General features: G+C 45.4%; 1 protein-coding gene across 1 annotated transcript in view; it reads left to right on the top strand.

Annotated features, from left to right (window-relative positions):
* The window catches only part of timm50 (translocase of inner mitochondrial membrane 50 homolog (S. cerevisiae)), a 187,680-nt gene that overhangs the window by 84,121 nt on the left and 90,355 nt on the right, over nucleotides 1-13,204 (top strand). Inside the window, exon 3 of the mRNA XM_070867627.1 lies at nucleotides 5,432-5,453. Coding sequence (XP_070723728.1) covers nucleotides 5,432-5,453 — 22 coding nt within the window. The remainder of the gene's footprint in view (nucleotides 1-5,431; nucleotides 5,454-13,204) is intronic.

The following is a 13,204-nucleotide window of genomic DNA, read 5'->3' as shown; positions in this document are numbered from 1 at the left end:
CTCCTCTCTAAGGCAAGTATATATCCTTCCTTGGATAAGGAGACCAAGACTGTACACAGTACACAGTACTCCGGGTGTGATCTCACCAAAGCCTTAAAAATTGCAACAAAACAGCCTTGCTTTTATATTCCAACTTTCAATAAAGGCTATTTATTTTTTGAGAAGAAAGGGAAGCAGTTTTGAAAAGGTTTGCTTTTTTTTTCCCCCTATGTTTTTAGAAATTATATGTGGGAGCCAAAAAGGATCGAATCCCTTGGTCTGTGGTCCAGTCTTGCTGTTACCCAAATCTGTATTAGAATAAAAGACGAAAATTTCAAAGATCTGGCGTGTGTGTGCAGTTTATGGCATCCTACGGGAAAGCTGGGATGAGTCTCCTATCTGAAAATGTTTAACACAATCAGTGTTTTCCTTCTAGTTATATTATTCACAGTAAAGTATCGCCCTCTTTGAATCCATATATAAGGCCCTTGGGGTAGAGTGACCATAATATGTTAGAATTTTATATTAAGTTTGAAAGTGATTTAGTTAAATCCGAAGTCTTAAATCTAAACAAAGCAAACTACGTAGGTATGAGGAGCGAGTTGGCTAAGGTATATTGGGAAACTATATTAAGGCAAGAGAAGTTAAAGATAGTATTAGATCACAGGAAGAGGCTTATAATGTTGCCTAAAAGAGCAGAAAATCTGTGGATTGGGAGGATTTTAGAATTCAGTAAAGGAGGACCAAGAAATTGATAAAGAAAGAGAAAATAGAATGAGAGTAAACTAGTGAGAGACATAAAAACAGACTGTAAAAAGGAAAAGATTAACGAAAATAAATGTGGGTCCCTTACAGGCTGAGACAGGAGAAATTATATTTGGGAATAAGGAAATAGCAGAGAAATTAAACAAATACTTTGTGTCTGTCTTCAAGGAAGAAGACACAAAAAATCTCCCAGAAATAGTGGAGAACCAAGGGGAGAATGAGGAACTGGAAGACATTGGTATTAGTAAAAAAATAGTACTGGAGAGCCGATAAATCTCCTGGGCCTGATGGCCGACATTCTAGGATTTTGAAAGAGATGGCTATATAGATAGTGGTGGGTGCATTGGTTGACATCTCCCAAAATTCCATAGATTCTCGTAAGGTTCCCATGGATTGGAAGGTAGCAAATGTAATCCCACTATTTCAGAAAGTAGGGAGAGAGAAAACGGGGATTGTCCTATGAGGAGAGATTGAGTAGACTAGGCCTATATTCCCTAGAGTTTACAGACCAGTTAGCCTGACATCAGTAGTAGGGAAAATGCTGGAATCTATTATTAAGGACGTGGTAGAAAAGAATAATAGGATTGGGCAGTGTCAACACGGATTTATGAAAGGGAAATCGTGTTTGATGAATCTGTTGGAGTTTTTTGAGGTTGTAATTAACAGAATAGATAAGGGGAACCAGTGGATGTGGTGTATTTAGATTTTTAGAAAGCATTCGATAAGGTGCCACACAAGAGGTTATTGAACAAAATTAGGGCTCATGGGATTGGGGGTAATATACTAGCATGGATTGGTTAACGGACAAAAAACAGAGAGTAGGAATAAACGGGTCATTTTCGGGTTGGCAGGCTTTAACTAGTGGGGTACCGCAAGAATCGGTGCTTGGGCCCCAGCTATTCACAATCTATATTTTTATTTTTATTTTAACCAATAAGGGAATTAAGGGTTATGGGGAGCGGGCGGGTAAGTGGAGCTGAGTCCACGGCCAGATCAGCCATGATCTTGTTGAATGGCGGAGCAGGCTCGAGGGGCTAGATGGCGTACTCCTGTTCCTAATTCTTATGTTCTTATGTTCTTATTAATGTTGGGGAAGTCCAGAACCAGGGGTCACAGTCTAAGGATAAGGGGTAAGCCATTTAGGACCGAGATGAGGAGAAACTTCTTCACCCAGAGACTGGTGAACCTGTGGAATTCTCCACCACAGAAAGTTGTTGAGGCCAATTCACTAAATATATTCAAAAAGGAGTTAGATGTAGTCCTTACTACTAGGGGGATCAAGGGGTATGGCGAGAAAGCAGGAATGGGGTACTGAAGTTGCATGTTCAGCCGTGAACTTATTGAATGGCGGTGCAGGCTAGAAGGGCCGAATGGCCTACTCCTGCACCTATTTTCTATGTTTCTATGGTCCACGTCTCTGAGCCATACAGGAGGGCAGGTATCACGGCAGTCCTTATTAGGACAAGGACAGCAGGTGCCTGGGAACACCAAGTTCCCCTCCATGCCACACACCATCCCGACTTGGACAAATATCACTGTTCCTTCATTGTCTCTGGGTCAAAGTCCTGGAGCTTCCTACCTACCAGCACTGGGAGCATCTTCCCCAAACGGACTGCAGTGTTTCAAGGAGAAAGCCAGCCTCCAGCTCCTCAAAGGCAGTTAGGGACGGGCAATAAGTATTGGCCTCGCCAGTGACCCCCACATCCCGATGGAGACCTTTTGTGTTGGGGAATTGCGTTTGGCCCTGAGAGTTCTTCACTCAGAGCTGCTGGCAGGAGCTGAGTGTATTGTCGGCAATTAAACCTTTCCCAGTGACACACTGGCCCTGAAATTCCGTTTGGGAGCTGCTTTCAGACAAATGCCTCCGACCGGAGAATTTTTCCGAATTTACCTGGTGGTCTGGGAGGAGCGTAGGATTCCGCTGGGGGGGGGGGGGGGCCTTTTCTTCCCATCGGAGTGTGCTCCCATCCTCCAGGTTCCCGCGCAGAAGGTGCAGTTACTCAACCAATCGGGTACAGTATTCTCAATTAACAGCAATGGGAACTCCGTATCTACGTGGTCTCATTGCTATTAATGAGAAAAAAAACACTTGCACCAAATAAAAAAAATAAAAAACACACTTCACATAATTAAAATTAATTGAAATTAAAGTTCATAAATATTTTTTTAATTATGGTTTAAAATAAATTTAATGTAGTGGGCAGGGTTTTTAAAAATAAAATGTGTATTTTTAATTTTATTTTTTATGTAAAAGTAAGCTATGCACCTGCTTTTATCAGACGCAAGAGTTTTGAGGACATTTGCTGGGCAAGATATGGGTAAATCCCGCGATCTTACCCTTGGAAATGTCCTCGCTCCCGAGATACGGATGATCTGTCGAGCTGGAGCCAGAGCCTGACAGATCGGAAAAGCCGGCTTTCAGCGCCTGCGCATTGTGTGCCGAAAACCGGCTTTTGCGATGCCTTCCCGAGTCTGTACTCACTCCGTACACACACAACACTGCCGCACAGCCTGCTTTTATATTGCTGTGGTGCCTAGATGCTGTTGCCAGCTTTCAGCGTTCAAGTCTCTCACAGCTGCACCAGTTTTTTTTTTTATATATATATATATATATTTATTAAAAAGCTCTTGCCAGCTGTTGGCCTGAGTGAATCTGCAAGTTTCTTTTGGTGTCTGAGACCTGTACTCGAGACCCAGCAGCACAGCACCAACACAATAACACACAAGGGAGGTGGACCAATGAGCTAGCTTAACCTTGCATTTATATAGCGCCTTTCAGAATGCCCCAAAGTGCTTTACAGCCAATGAAGTCCTTTTTGCAGTGTAGTCACTGTTGCAGTGTCGGAAACCTGGCAGCCAGTCTGCGCAGAGCAAGCTCCCACAAACAGCAATGAGATTTCTTCTATGTTTTAATGATGTTTTGGCTGAGGGATAAATATTGAGCAGGATACTGGGGGAGAACTTCCATGCTGCTCTTCACATAGTGCCATGGGGTCTTGTACGTCCATCTGAGAGGGCAGAGAGTGCCTCTGATAAAAGTCTCATCCAAAAGACGGCACCTCTGACAGTGCAGCACTCCCTCATTACTGCACTAGAGCGTTGGCTTAGATATTTGTGCTCAAGTCTCTGGAGTGGGACTTGAACCCACAATCTTTTGACTCAGAGGCGTGAGTGCTGCCCACTGAGCCACGGCTGACACCTTAGAAATATTCTGTTAATTTAGTTAAAGGGGACATAATCATATTCAGTGCAAAGTTTGGGGCAATTGATATCCCCAAAAAGTGAGACACATTGAGATCAACTGTTGTGATCCAAACATTGTCCACTGAGCCTTAGAGACACAACTAGTTAGAAAGCCCTTTGACCCACGGTTGAGTGGTTAGATTTTAATTCCTTGTTTGTGTAGAATGTTCCCGATGTTGGGGAAGTCCAGAACCAGGGGTCACAGTCTAAGGATAAGGGGTAAGCCATTTAGGACCGAGATGAGGAGAAACTTTCTTCACTCAGAGAATTGTGAACCTGTGGAATTCTCTACCACAGAAAGTTGTTGAGGCCAGTTTGTTAGATATATTCAAAAGGGAATTAGATGTGACCCTTACATCTAACTACAGCTGAAGGGATCAAGGGGTATGGAGAGAAAGCAGGAATGGGGTACTGAAGTTGCATAATCAGCCATGATCATATTGAATGGTGGTGCAGGCTCGAAGGGCCGACTGGCCTACTCCTGCACCTATTTTCTATGTTTCTATGTTTGTCCTGAATTGGCCTGTCAAACTAGAGTGGTGGCAATGGAAGGACGAAGGAAGCTGAACATGATCTCCCCTTCTTCAGACAAAGGAGGAAAATAGCTAGCTTGGCTCCCCACCCCTGATTCCTGCCCAACAACCCTTCAAACAGTGGATGTGAGAACAGGATTGGACTGGGCTCCTACAATCAAACAGCATGGTGTTTGCTGTCCAAATGTAGATTGAAGATTGTCCACTGGAAGGCGGTGGGGTAAGGGAGAAAATGTTATGGGCAGTAAGGGGCGGGGAGAGCAGCAAAGTTGATTTTAAATGTTCAGTTTGTAGAAGCCCAAGTGTACAGGTCCTGGTGGTTTGGTGACTGCTTAATTTGCAAAGCCAGTGCAGACCAGAAGGTACCAAGTTCCGTTCTTCGATGTGCCGTGATATCTAATTTCATCTGCAGCAGCAAATGGTCCATTACTGTTGGCCCTGGGCTTGGGGGAGGGGGTGGAAATCAGCCAACGTTCTCGCTCCTAATCGCTATTCAGCGCTGGCTCCTGTTTGGCTGGGGGGGATCGGGCTTGGCGGCAATGCCCACGGGTAGCCTGCGGACACTCGCTGTCGGACACAAAGAGCGGCCACTCGGATGAGTTGGTTGTGACAACCGGCAAGCGCCAAAGCCTTCAGGAGAGAAAGGGGTGCGGAATAAATATGTGGATTGGCTTCTACTGCCTGCTGCTCATAAAGTCTAGGCCTAGTGGCAGTGCTGACTCCCGCTATGGTGAGGGTGCTGGCGATGGCTTGGGAACCAGCTGCTCTCCCATCCATTGACAGATGTATTTGAATATTCATATGTTTGGAGATTAATTTCTGTCTTAATTGGGAGAATAGTGTTGTGCTCCCAACCTGCTGGTAAACAGGCTGCATAAACTGATCATTTTCTCTCTCTGTCCTCTCCACAGATTCCAGATGAATTTGATAATGGTGAGTAAAATCAATTTGGAGTCGTTTGCACTGCTGGGTTCAGCTCGGGGTTGGCATGCAGATGCAAGCTTTTTTTTTTAAACCGGGTGGCACAGTCTGGGCAAAAATGTCCTTTTGTTTTTTATTATTTAATAAATACTGCAAATGTTGCTTCTACTCACAGATGGCCCCCTTTGCGAAAGTGGGATTTAAGTCAAATAGAAATTGGGGCTCCTTCTGTCCTGTATTTCAAACTCTGCAGAACAAACAGTTTGTAGAATAATGCTGCAGCCCCAGGAATAGAAAATAAATCGGACCCAATGTGTTCAGGGCAAGTGTAGCCACTTATTCTGCTACTCCTCGCTCCCTGTAACTATAATGCCTTAAGTAACCAGTTGGCTTTGGCACCGTTCTTCGATGCGACCGTGTCTTCTGGGGTATTCGAGTCAAATGTTTTGCTGTCAGTATCTGACCTTGTCTTGTATAATATTTGCACCCACCATTAAACTCTTAAGTCACAGGCATGGCTTCAAGAGGCAATGACAGAGATTTCCACAATGAGTTTGGAGATGTGACACTGAAGTTCTGCAAATGTATTTATCTTTGTGAAATACAGCTTAATCTTTGGGTAGGAACTGTCTCTAATTTTGCACCGAAGCACATAGCTGCTGACTTTGCCGGGGCATGACATTTGGCTTCGGCTCCCGCAGACCAGCGAAGGGAAGTTTGGTGAGGGGGTTCACACTCCTGGTCACTATCCAGTGACCCCACTGGAAAATCCTCTCGGGAGGACAGAATTGGCTCAACTGTGCAGCCCCCTGCACCCTCCCCACAGCCCGGTCAAATACCTCACCACGCACGTTTAGGACTGAGATGAGGAGAAACTTCTTCACTCAGAGAGTTGTTAACCTGTGGAATTCTCTACCGCAGAGAGTTGTTGATGCCAGTTCGTTGGATATATTCAAGAGGGAGTTACGGCTAAAGTGATCAAGGGGTATGGAGAGAAAGCAGGAAAGGAGTACTGAGGTGAATGATCAGCCATGATCATATTGACTGGTGGTGCAGGCTCGAAGGGCCGAATGGCCTACTCCTGCACCTATTTTCTATGTTGTCTAGATTTGCAAATGAAAAATGTCGGTTTAGACCAGGGACTGTATCTCGGTACAAGTCAGTGCCTTCGCAGGAGGTGGCAGCGGGGAGAAACATTGGTGAAAAACCACACCCCACTTTGAATGCACTGCTTCACTAAGTGAGGTGAAGCGTTTCTTTCCTTTTCCTTGTACCTATGTGTCTTGGCAGTGTTGCTACTTGTAAGTGGAAGCTGCTTACCATTAGCAGCATTTTGATGATCGGGTTTTCAAAACTTGATCAACCAGTCCTTATGATTGCAGTTCTGGCTGCTCAACAGTATTTCATGTTGGAAACCGAAGCCGTCGCCCAGAACAAATTCTGCACACTCTTACAGCCGTGGACACTCAGTATTGTGTGATGGCTTTGCTGCAGCTTGAAAGAACCACAGTGTGTAATGGTGGCCTCGTGCCTGGACTGTTGCAGGGGGTTGAGGGCAACACACCCATCTGGTAGCATGCTTCCATCCGCCTGCTGGCCTCCATTCCCCAGTAAAGTACAGGCAGAGTCGATTATCGCAATTCAATTATTTTTAGCTGGTTGGAGCTGCTTCATATTTCCCTGGTCTTTTGCAGCTTTCAAATGTCACTGCCTGGGGCTCAGGCATTAGTGGGGAGCATTTAATTGCTGCTGGAATGCTGAAGGGGCTGATTGATTCACTCCCCCCGCATCACGTTATAGCATCTTCTGAGGGCCGCTCTCAATCGGCTCCAGTTATCCTCAGCATTCAGTCAATTTACATGCTATATTTAAAAACAATTATGATTCAACATTAAGTATTTTCTTCATGTCATCTTGACCAGTTTCTGTTTCAAAAATATTTTAAAACGCTTTGCTTCTTAAACTGTGTGTAATTTGGAACTCTAATTACTTTCTATTTCACCTGCAAAGAAGACATTGGTAATTTGCTTGTTTCTTGATTGGTGTTTTAAAAAAAAAAGGATTTTTGTTTCAGTGCCAATTTTGTCAGTACTGAGAGGACTGGAGAAGGGGTGTGTGTGTGTGTGGAGAGAGGCCGGGATGGGGGTGTGTGTGTGCGCCAAGAGGGGGTGGGTGGGTGTGTGTGTGTGTGGAGAGAGGCCGGGACGGGGGTGAGTGTGTGCGCCAAGAGGGGGTGGGTGTGCGTGTGTGTGTGTGCGTGGGGTGGATGGGAGAACATTAGAACATAAGAATTAGGAACAGGAGTAGACCATCTAGCCTCTCGAGCCTGCTCCGCCATTCAACAAGATCATGGCTGACCTGGCCGTGGACTCAGCTCCACTTACCCACCTGCTCCCCATAACCCTTAATTCCCTTAATGGTTAAAAATCTATCAATCTGTGATTTGAATACATTCAATGAGCTAGCCTTAACTGCTCCTTGGGCAGAGAATTCCACAGATTCACAACCCTCTGGGAGAAGAAATTCCTTCTCAACTCGGTTTTAAATTGGCTCCCCTGTTTTTGAGGCTGTGCCCCCTAGTTCTAGTCTCCCCTACCAGTGGAAACAACCTCTCTGCCTCTATCTTGTTTATACCTTTCATTATTTTAAATGTTTCTATAAGATCACCCCTCATCCTTCTGAACTCCAAAGAGTAAAGACCCAGTCTACTCAATCTATCATCATTAGGTAACCCCCTCATCTCTGGAATCAGCCTATTGAATCGTCTCTGTACCCCCTCCAAAGCTAGTATTTCCTTCGTTAAGAAAGGTGACCAAAACTGCACGCAGTACTCCAGGTGCGGCCTCACCAATACCCTGTACAGTTGCAGCAGGACCTCCCTGCTTTTGTACTCCATCCCTCTCGCAATGAAGGCCAACATTCCATTCGCCTTCCTGATTACCTGCTGCACCTGCAAACTAACTTTTTGGTCCTCCCACTATTCATCGGGGACTTGGCCTGGAGGGTGGTGCACGGAGCAGTGCCGTGCAATAAATTTTTAAGCCGGTTCACGGACTCCCAGGCCGCCTGCAATTTCTGCGGTCTGGAGGAGTCCGTGTTCCATGTTTTTATCGAGTGCACGAGGTTGCAGCCCCTGTTCCATTATTTGAAGGGGCTGCTCCTGAAATTCTGGCTGCACTTCAGTCCCACTCTCCTGATCTTTGGGCACCCTGTGCGGAGGGGAGCGGGTAGGTCCGAAGGCCTCCTCGTAGGACTGCTCCTGGGCACGGCCAAGGGTGCCATCAGCCGGTCCAGGCAGCGGGCGGTCGAGGGGGTCGTTCAACCTGACTGCCTGCCTCTCTTCCGCTCTTACATCCGGTCCAGGGTGTCCTTGGAGATGGAGCACGCGGTGTCCACCGGTACGCTCGCGGCCTTCCGCGAGAGGTGGGCACCGGAGGGACTGGAGTGCATCATCACGCCCGGCAACCAAATTTTAATTTGATTTTACGTTTTAAAGTTTAATTTGTTTTAATTGCCGGTGCTTTTAGTGTCCCCTTCCCTTTTATAGGGGGCACTGGAAAAATTAGATTTTAGCGCCCCAAAAAAAACCCCCCAAAAAATGAAAAACACAAAAAAAAAACAAAAAAAGGAAAAAAGGGCCTTGTAAATGTCTGGTGTGTCACCCAGGTCGGGTGGCACGGTTTAATGCTTTATGTTTTTGCAGGTGAACTTCAAAAAGAGTTTCATGCACAAGGACCCCCAGGTCCCTCTGCACCGCAGCATGTTGTAATTTCTCCCCATTCAAATAATATTCCCTTTTACTGATTTTTTTTTTCCCCAAGGTGGATGACCTCACATTTTCCGACATTGTATTCCATCTGCCAAACCTTATCCCATTCGCTTAACCTATCTAAATCTCTTTGCAGCCTCTCTGTGTCCTCTACACAACCCGCTTTCCCACTAATCTTTGTGTCATCTGCAAATTTTGTTACACTACACTCTGTCCCCTCTTCCAGGTCATCTATGTATATTGTCAACAGTTGTGGTCCCAGCACCAATCCCTGTGGCACACCACTAACCACCAATTTCCAATCTGAAAAGGACCCATTTATCTTGACTCTGCTTTCTGTTAGCCAGCCAATTCTCGATCCATGCTAATACATTTCCTCTGACTCCGCATACCTTTATCTTCTGCAGTAACCTTTTGTGTGGCACCTTATCGAATGCCTTTTGAAAATCTAAATACACCACATCCATCGGTACACCTCTATCCACCATGCTCGTTATATCCTCAAAGAATTCCAGTAAATTAGTTAAACATGATTTCCCCTTCATGAATCCATGTTGCGTCTGCTTGATTGCACTATTCCTATCTAGATGTCCCGCTATTTCTTCCTTAATGATAGCTTCGAGCATTTTCCCCACTACAGATGTTAAACTAACTGGCCTATAGTTACCTGCCTTTTGTCTGCCCCTTTTTTTAAATAGAGGCATTACATTAGCTGCTTTCCAATCTGCTGGTACCTCCCCAGAGTCCAGAGAATTTTGGTAGATTGTAACGAATGCGTCTGCTATAACTTCTGCCATCTCTTTTAATACCCTGGGATGCATTTCATCAGGACCGGGGGACTTGTCGACCTTGAGTCCCATTAGCTTGTCCAGCACTACCCTCCTAGTGATAGTGATTGTCTCAAGGTCCTCCCTTCCCACATTCCTGTGACCAGCAATTTTTGGCATTGTTTTTGTGTCTTCCACTGTGAAGACCGAAGCAAAAATAATTATTTAAGGTCTCAGCCATTTCCACATTTCCCATTATTAAATCCCCCTTCTCATCTTCTAAGGGACCAACATTTACTTTAGTCACTCTCTTCCGTTTTATATATCGGTAAAAGCTTTTACTATCTGTTTTTATGTTTTGCGCAATTTTACTTTCGTAATCTATCTTTCCTTTCTTTATTGCTTTCTCAGTCATTCTTTGCTGTCGTTTAAAATGTTCCCAATCTTCTAGTTTCCCACTAACCGTGGCCACCTTATACGCATTGGTTTTTAATTTGATACTCTCTTTTATTTCCTTGGTTATCCACGGCTGGTTATCCCTTCTCTTACCGCCCTTCTTTTTCACTGGAATATATTTTTGTTGAGCATATGAAAGAGCACCTTAAAAGTCCTCCATTGTTCCTCAATTGTGCCACTGTTTAGTCTGTGTTCCCAGTCTACTTTAGCCAACTCTGCTCTCATCCCACTGTAGCCCCCTTTGTTTAAGCATAGTACGCTCGTTTGAGATACTACTTCCTCACCCTCAATCTGGAGAGGGGGCGTGTGCGCGCGGGGAGAGTGTCATCGTCCTCTGCAAACAAATTTCAGACATTGTATAATTTCAGTGTTCTCAATTATTTCTTGACAAACAAGCTATCATAATTAACGTTGCGAATTGATGAGGGGGTTTGATAGAGTACAGAGAGAGAAATTGTTTCTGCTGGCAGGCGGGTCGGTAACCAGAGGGCACAGGTTTAAGGTCATTGGAAAAAGGACTGCTTCCACCATCCTTTCCGGCGATGCATTCCAGATCGTAACAATCCCCCGCTACCTGAAAGGGTGGGGGAAGCAGATTCAATAGTAACTTTCAAAGGAATTTTTTGCAGGGTTGTGGGGAAAGAGCAGAGAAATGGGACTAATTGAGTAGCTCTTTCAGGCACGATGGGTCGAACGGCCTCCTACTGTACTGCAAGGTTCTATGAATATATTATTTATTTGTCAAGGAAAGAAATGTGCCTGGCTTCTACGATTCTGTAGCCTGCAGGGAGGTGAGCAAGCGGTGACTATTCTTCCTGTAATCTCTTCTCTCCTTGTGCGAAAGTCATTGGCCTTCGCTTGGCAATTTTTCCTGAAGGTGTGGGCAAGGGTGCTTGGAGTACTATATTGTGTGGGAGTTTTCCTGGCTACGGCACTTTCAGTAGCATAGATCGGTGTGGTTTCGATGCGCTCCCACGTGACCAGCAATGTTCCCATTAAGCTGCGCGGCCACGCAGTGCTTGGAAGGTCCTGCGCAGGCCTTTGTGAGAAAAGTCACGCTTACATGAACATTTGAATGGGCCGCGCAGCCCGTTAATGGACCCGCTCACCAAAAAAAGAAGAGGGAATATTGGTGACAAGCAAAGAATTGCATTTTGTGAGTAACTTCACATATCTGTGTCGGCCGTGGCTCAGTGGGTAGCACACTCGCCTCTGAGTCAGAAGGTTGTGGGTTCAAGTCCCACTCCAGGGTGTTGAGCACATAAATCTATGCTGATACTCCAGTGCAGTACTGAGGGAGTGCTGCACTGTCAGAGGTGCGACTTTCGGATGAGATGTTAAACCGAGACCTAGTCTGCTCTCTCAGGTGGACGTAAAAGATCCCATGGCACTATTTCGAAGAAGGGTAGGGGAGTTATCCCCGCTGTCCTGGACCAATATTTATTCCTCAATCAACATCACGAAAAAAAACCCAGATTATCTGCTCATTATCACATTGCTGTTTGTGGGAGCTTGCTGTGCGCAAATTGGCTGCTGCGTTTCCCACATTGCAACAGTGACTACACTCCAGAAGTACTTCATTGGCTGTAAAGCGCTGTGAGACGTCCGGTGGTCGTGAAAGACGCTATATAAATCCGTCTTTTTCTTTTTCAATGAGATGCGGTATATATTCAGATATCCAAGACATGAGGTGTGTACTTGCACATCAGCAAGATGAAGTTTATATAAATGCACACCCTCAAACACTTAAATCCTTACGAGTGGTTTTGGTTTTCAAATTCCGCTCAGTGGGAGAGCTCTTGCAACTATTGGGAGTCTCCCAGGGAACCACGCCCTGTGCTTTCACTGCAGATTATTTTTTATTGGTATACGGCAATAATAATAATGTGGCAGCAGGTCAGCAAATACAGAACTCTGATGACCCTTCCCATTCTGGAGACACTGTGGTACAACTACTTCACTGAACACAAACACCCGAGACCAGTATCTACATTGAGCAGGTATCGACAGTTTTCGTAGATTTGTCCCCCTGTATGCATGTTCCTGGACAGGTGTTGGCTGGTTATTCAACGGTGGGGACAGATTTGTCATCAAGCATCTATATATAGACCCGTGCACGCGCGCACATGCACACACACACACACACTAGTGACTACATACGACTAATGATCCGGAGACATGTGTTCAAATCCCACCACGGCAGCTGGGGAAGTTAAATGCAGTTAATGAAATAAATCTGGAATCAAAAGCCAGTGTCAGTAACGGTGACCATGAAACTACCGGATTGCTGTAAAAACTCATCTGGTTCACTAATGTTCTTTAAGGGAGGAAATCTGGGCCTACATGTGACTCCAGACCCACAGCAATGTGGTTGACTCTTAACTGCCCTCTGAAATGGCCCCTTGTGCCAAACTGCTACGAAAACAGACTTTCACCACATGGACTGCAGCAGTTTAAGAAGGCGGCTCACCACCTTCTCGAGGGTAATTGGGGATGGGCCTTGCCAGCGATGCCCACATCCCGTGAATTGATTTTAAAAACGTAGTGACTCCTGACAATGAAGCTGTGCAAATTTAATAAAAAAATAATGTTCATCTCTCTCCTGCACTAATCTGTAGTTTCCTGGCACCTTCTCTGGAACTCATTCCCTCCCTCAATCTTCCCTTCGACAATCTACAGGTGTTTAAAAGCCCAGTTTGCTGTCACTTCACCATTACCTCATCATCTCGTTCCTTCTCAACCTCAGGCATCGTTGCCCTTTGCTCTCCACC

Source organism: Pristiophorus japonicus, chromosome 26 (assembly GCF_044704955.1).
Source record: "Pristiophorus japonicus isolate sPriJap1 chromosome 26, sPriJap1.hap1, whole genome shotgun sequence".
Taxonomy (NCBI): domain Eukaryota; kingdom Metazoa; phylum Chordata; class Chondrichthyes; family Pristiophoridae; genus Pristiophorus; species Pristiophorus japonicus.
The sequence above is the reverse complement of the archived record's forward strand: the minus strand, read 5'-3'. Positions and strand labels throughout refer to the sequence as shown.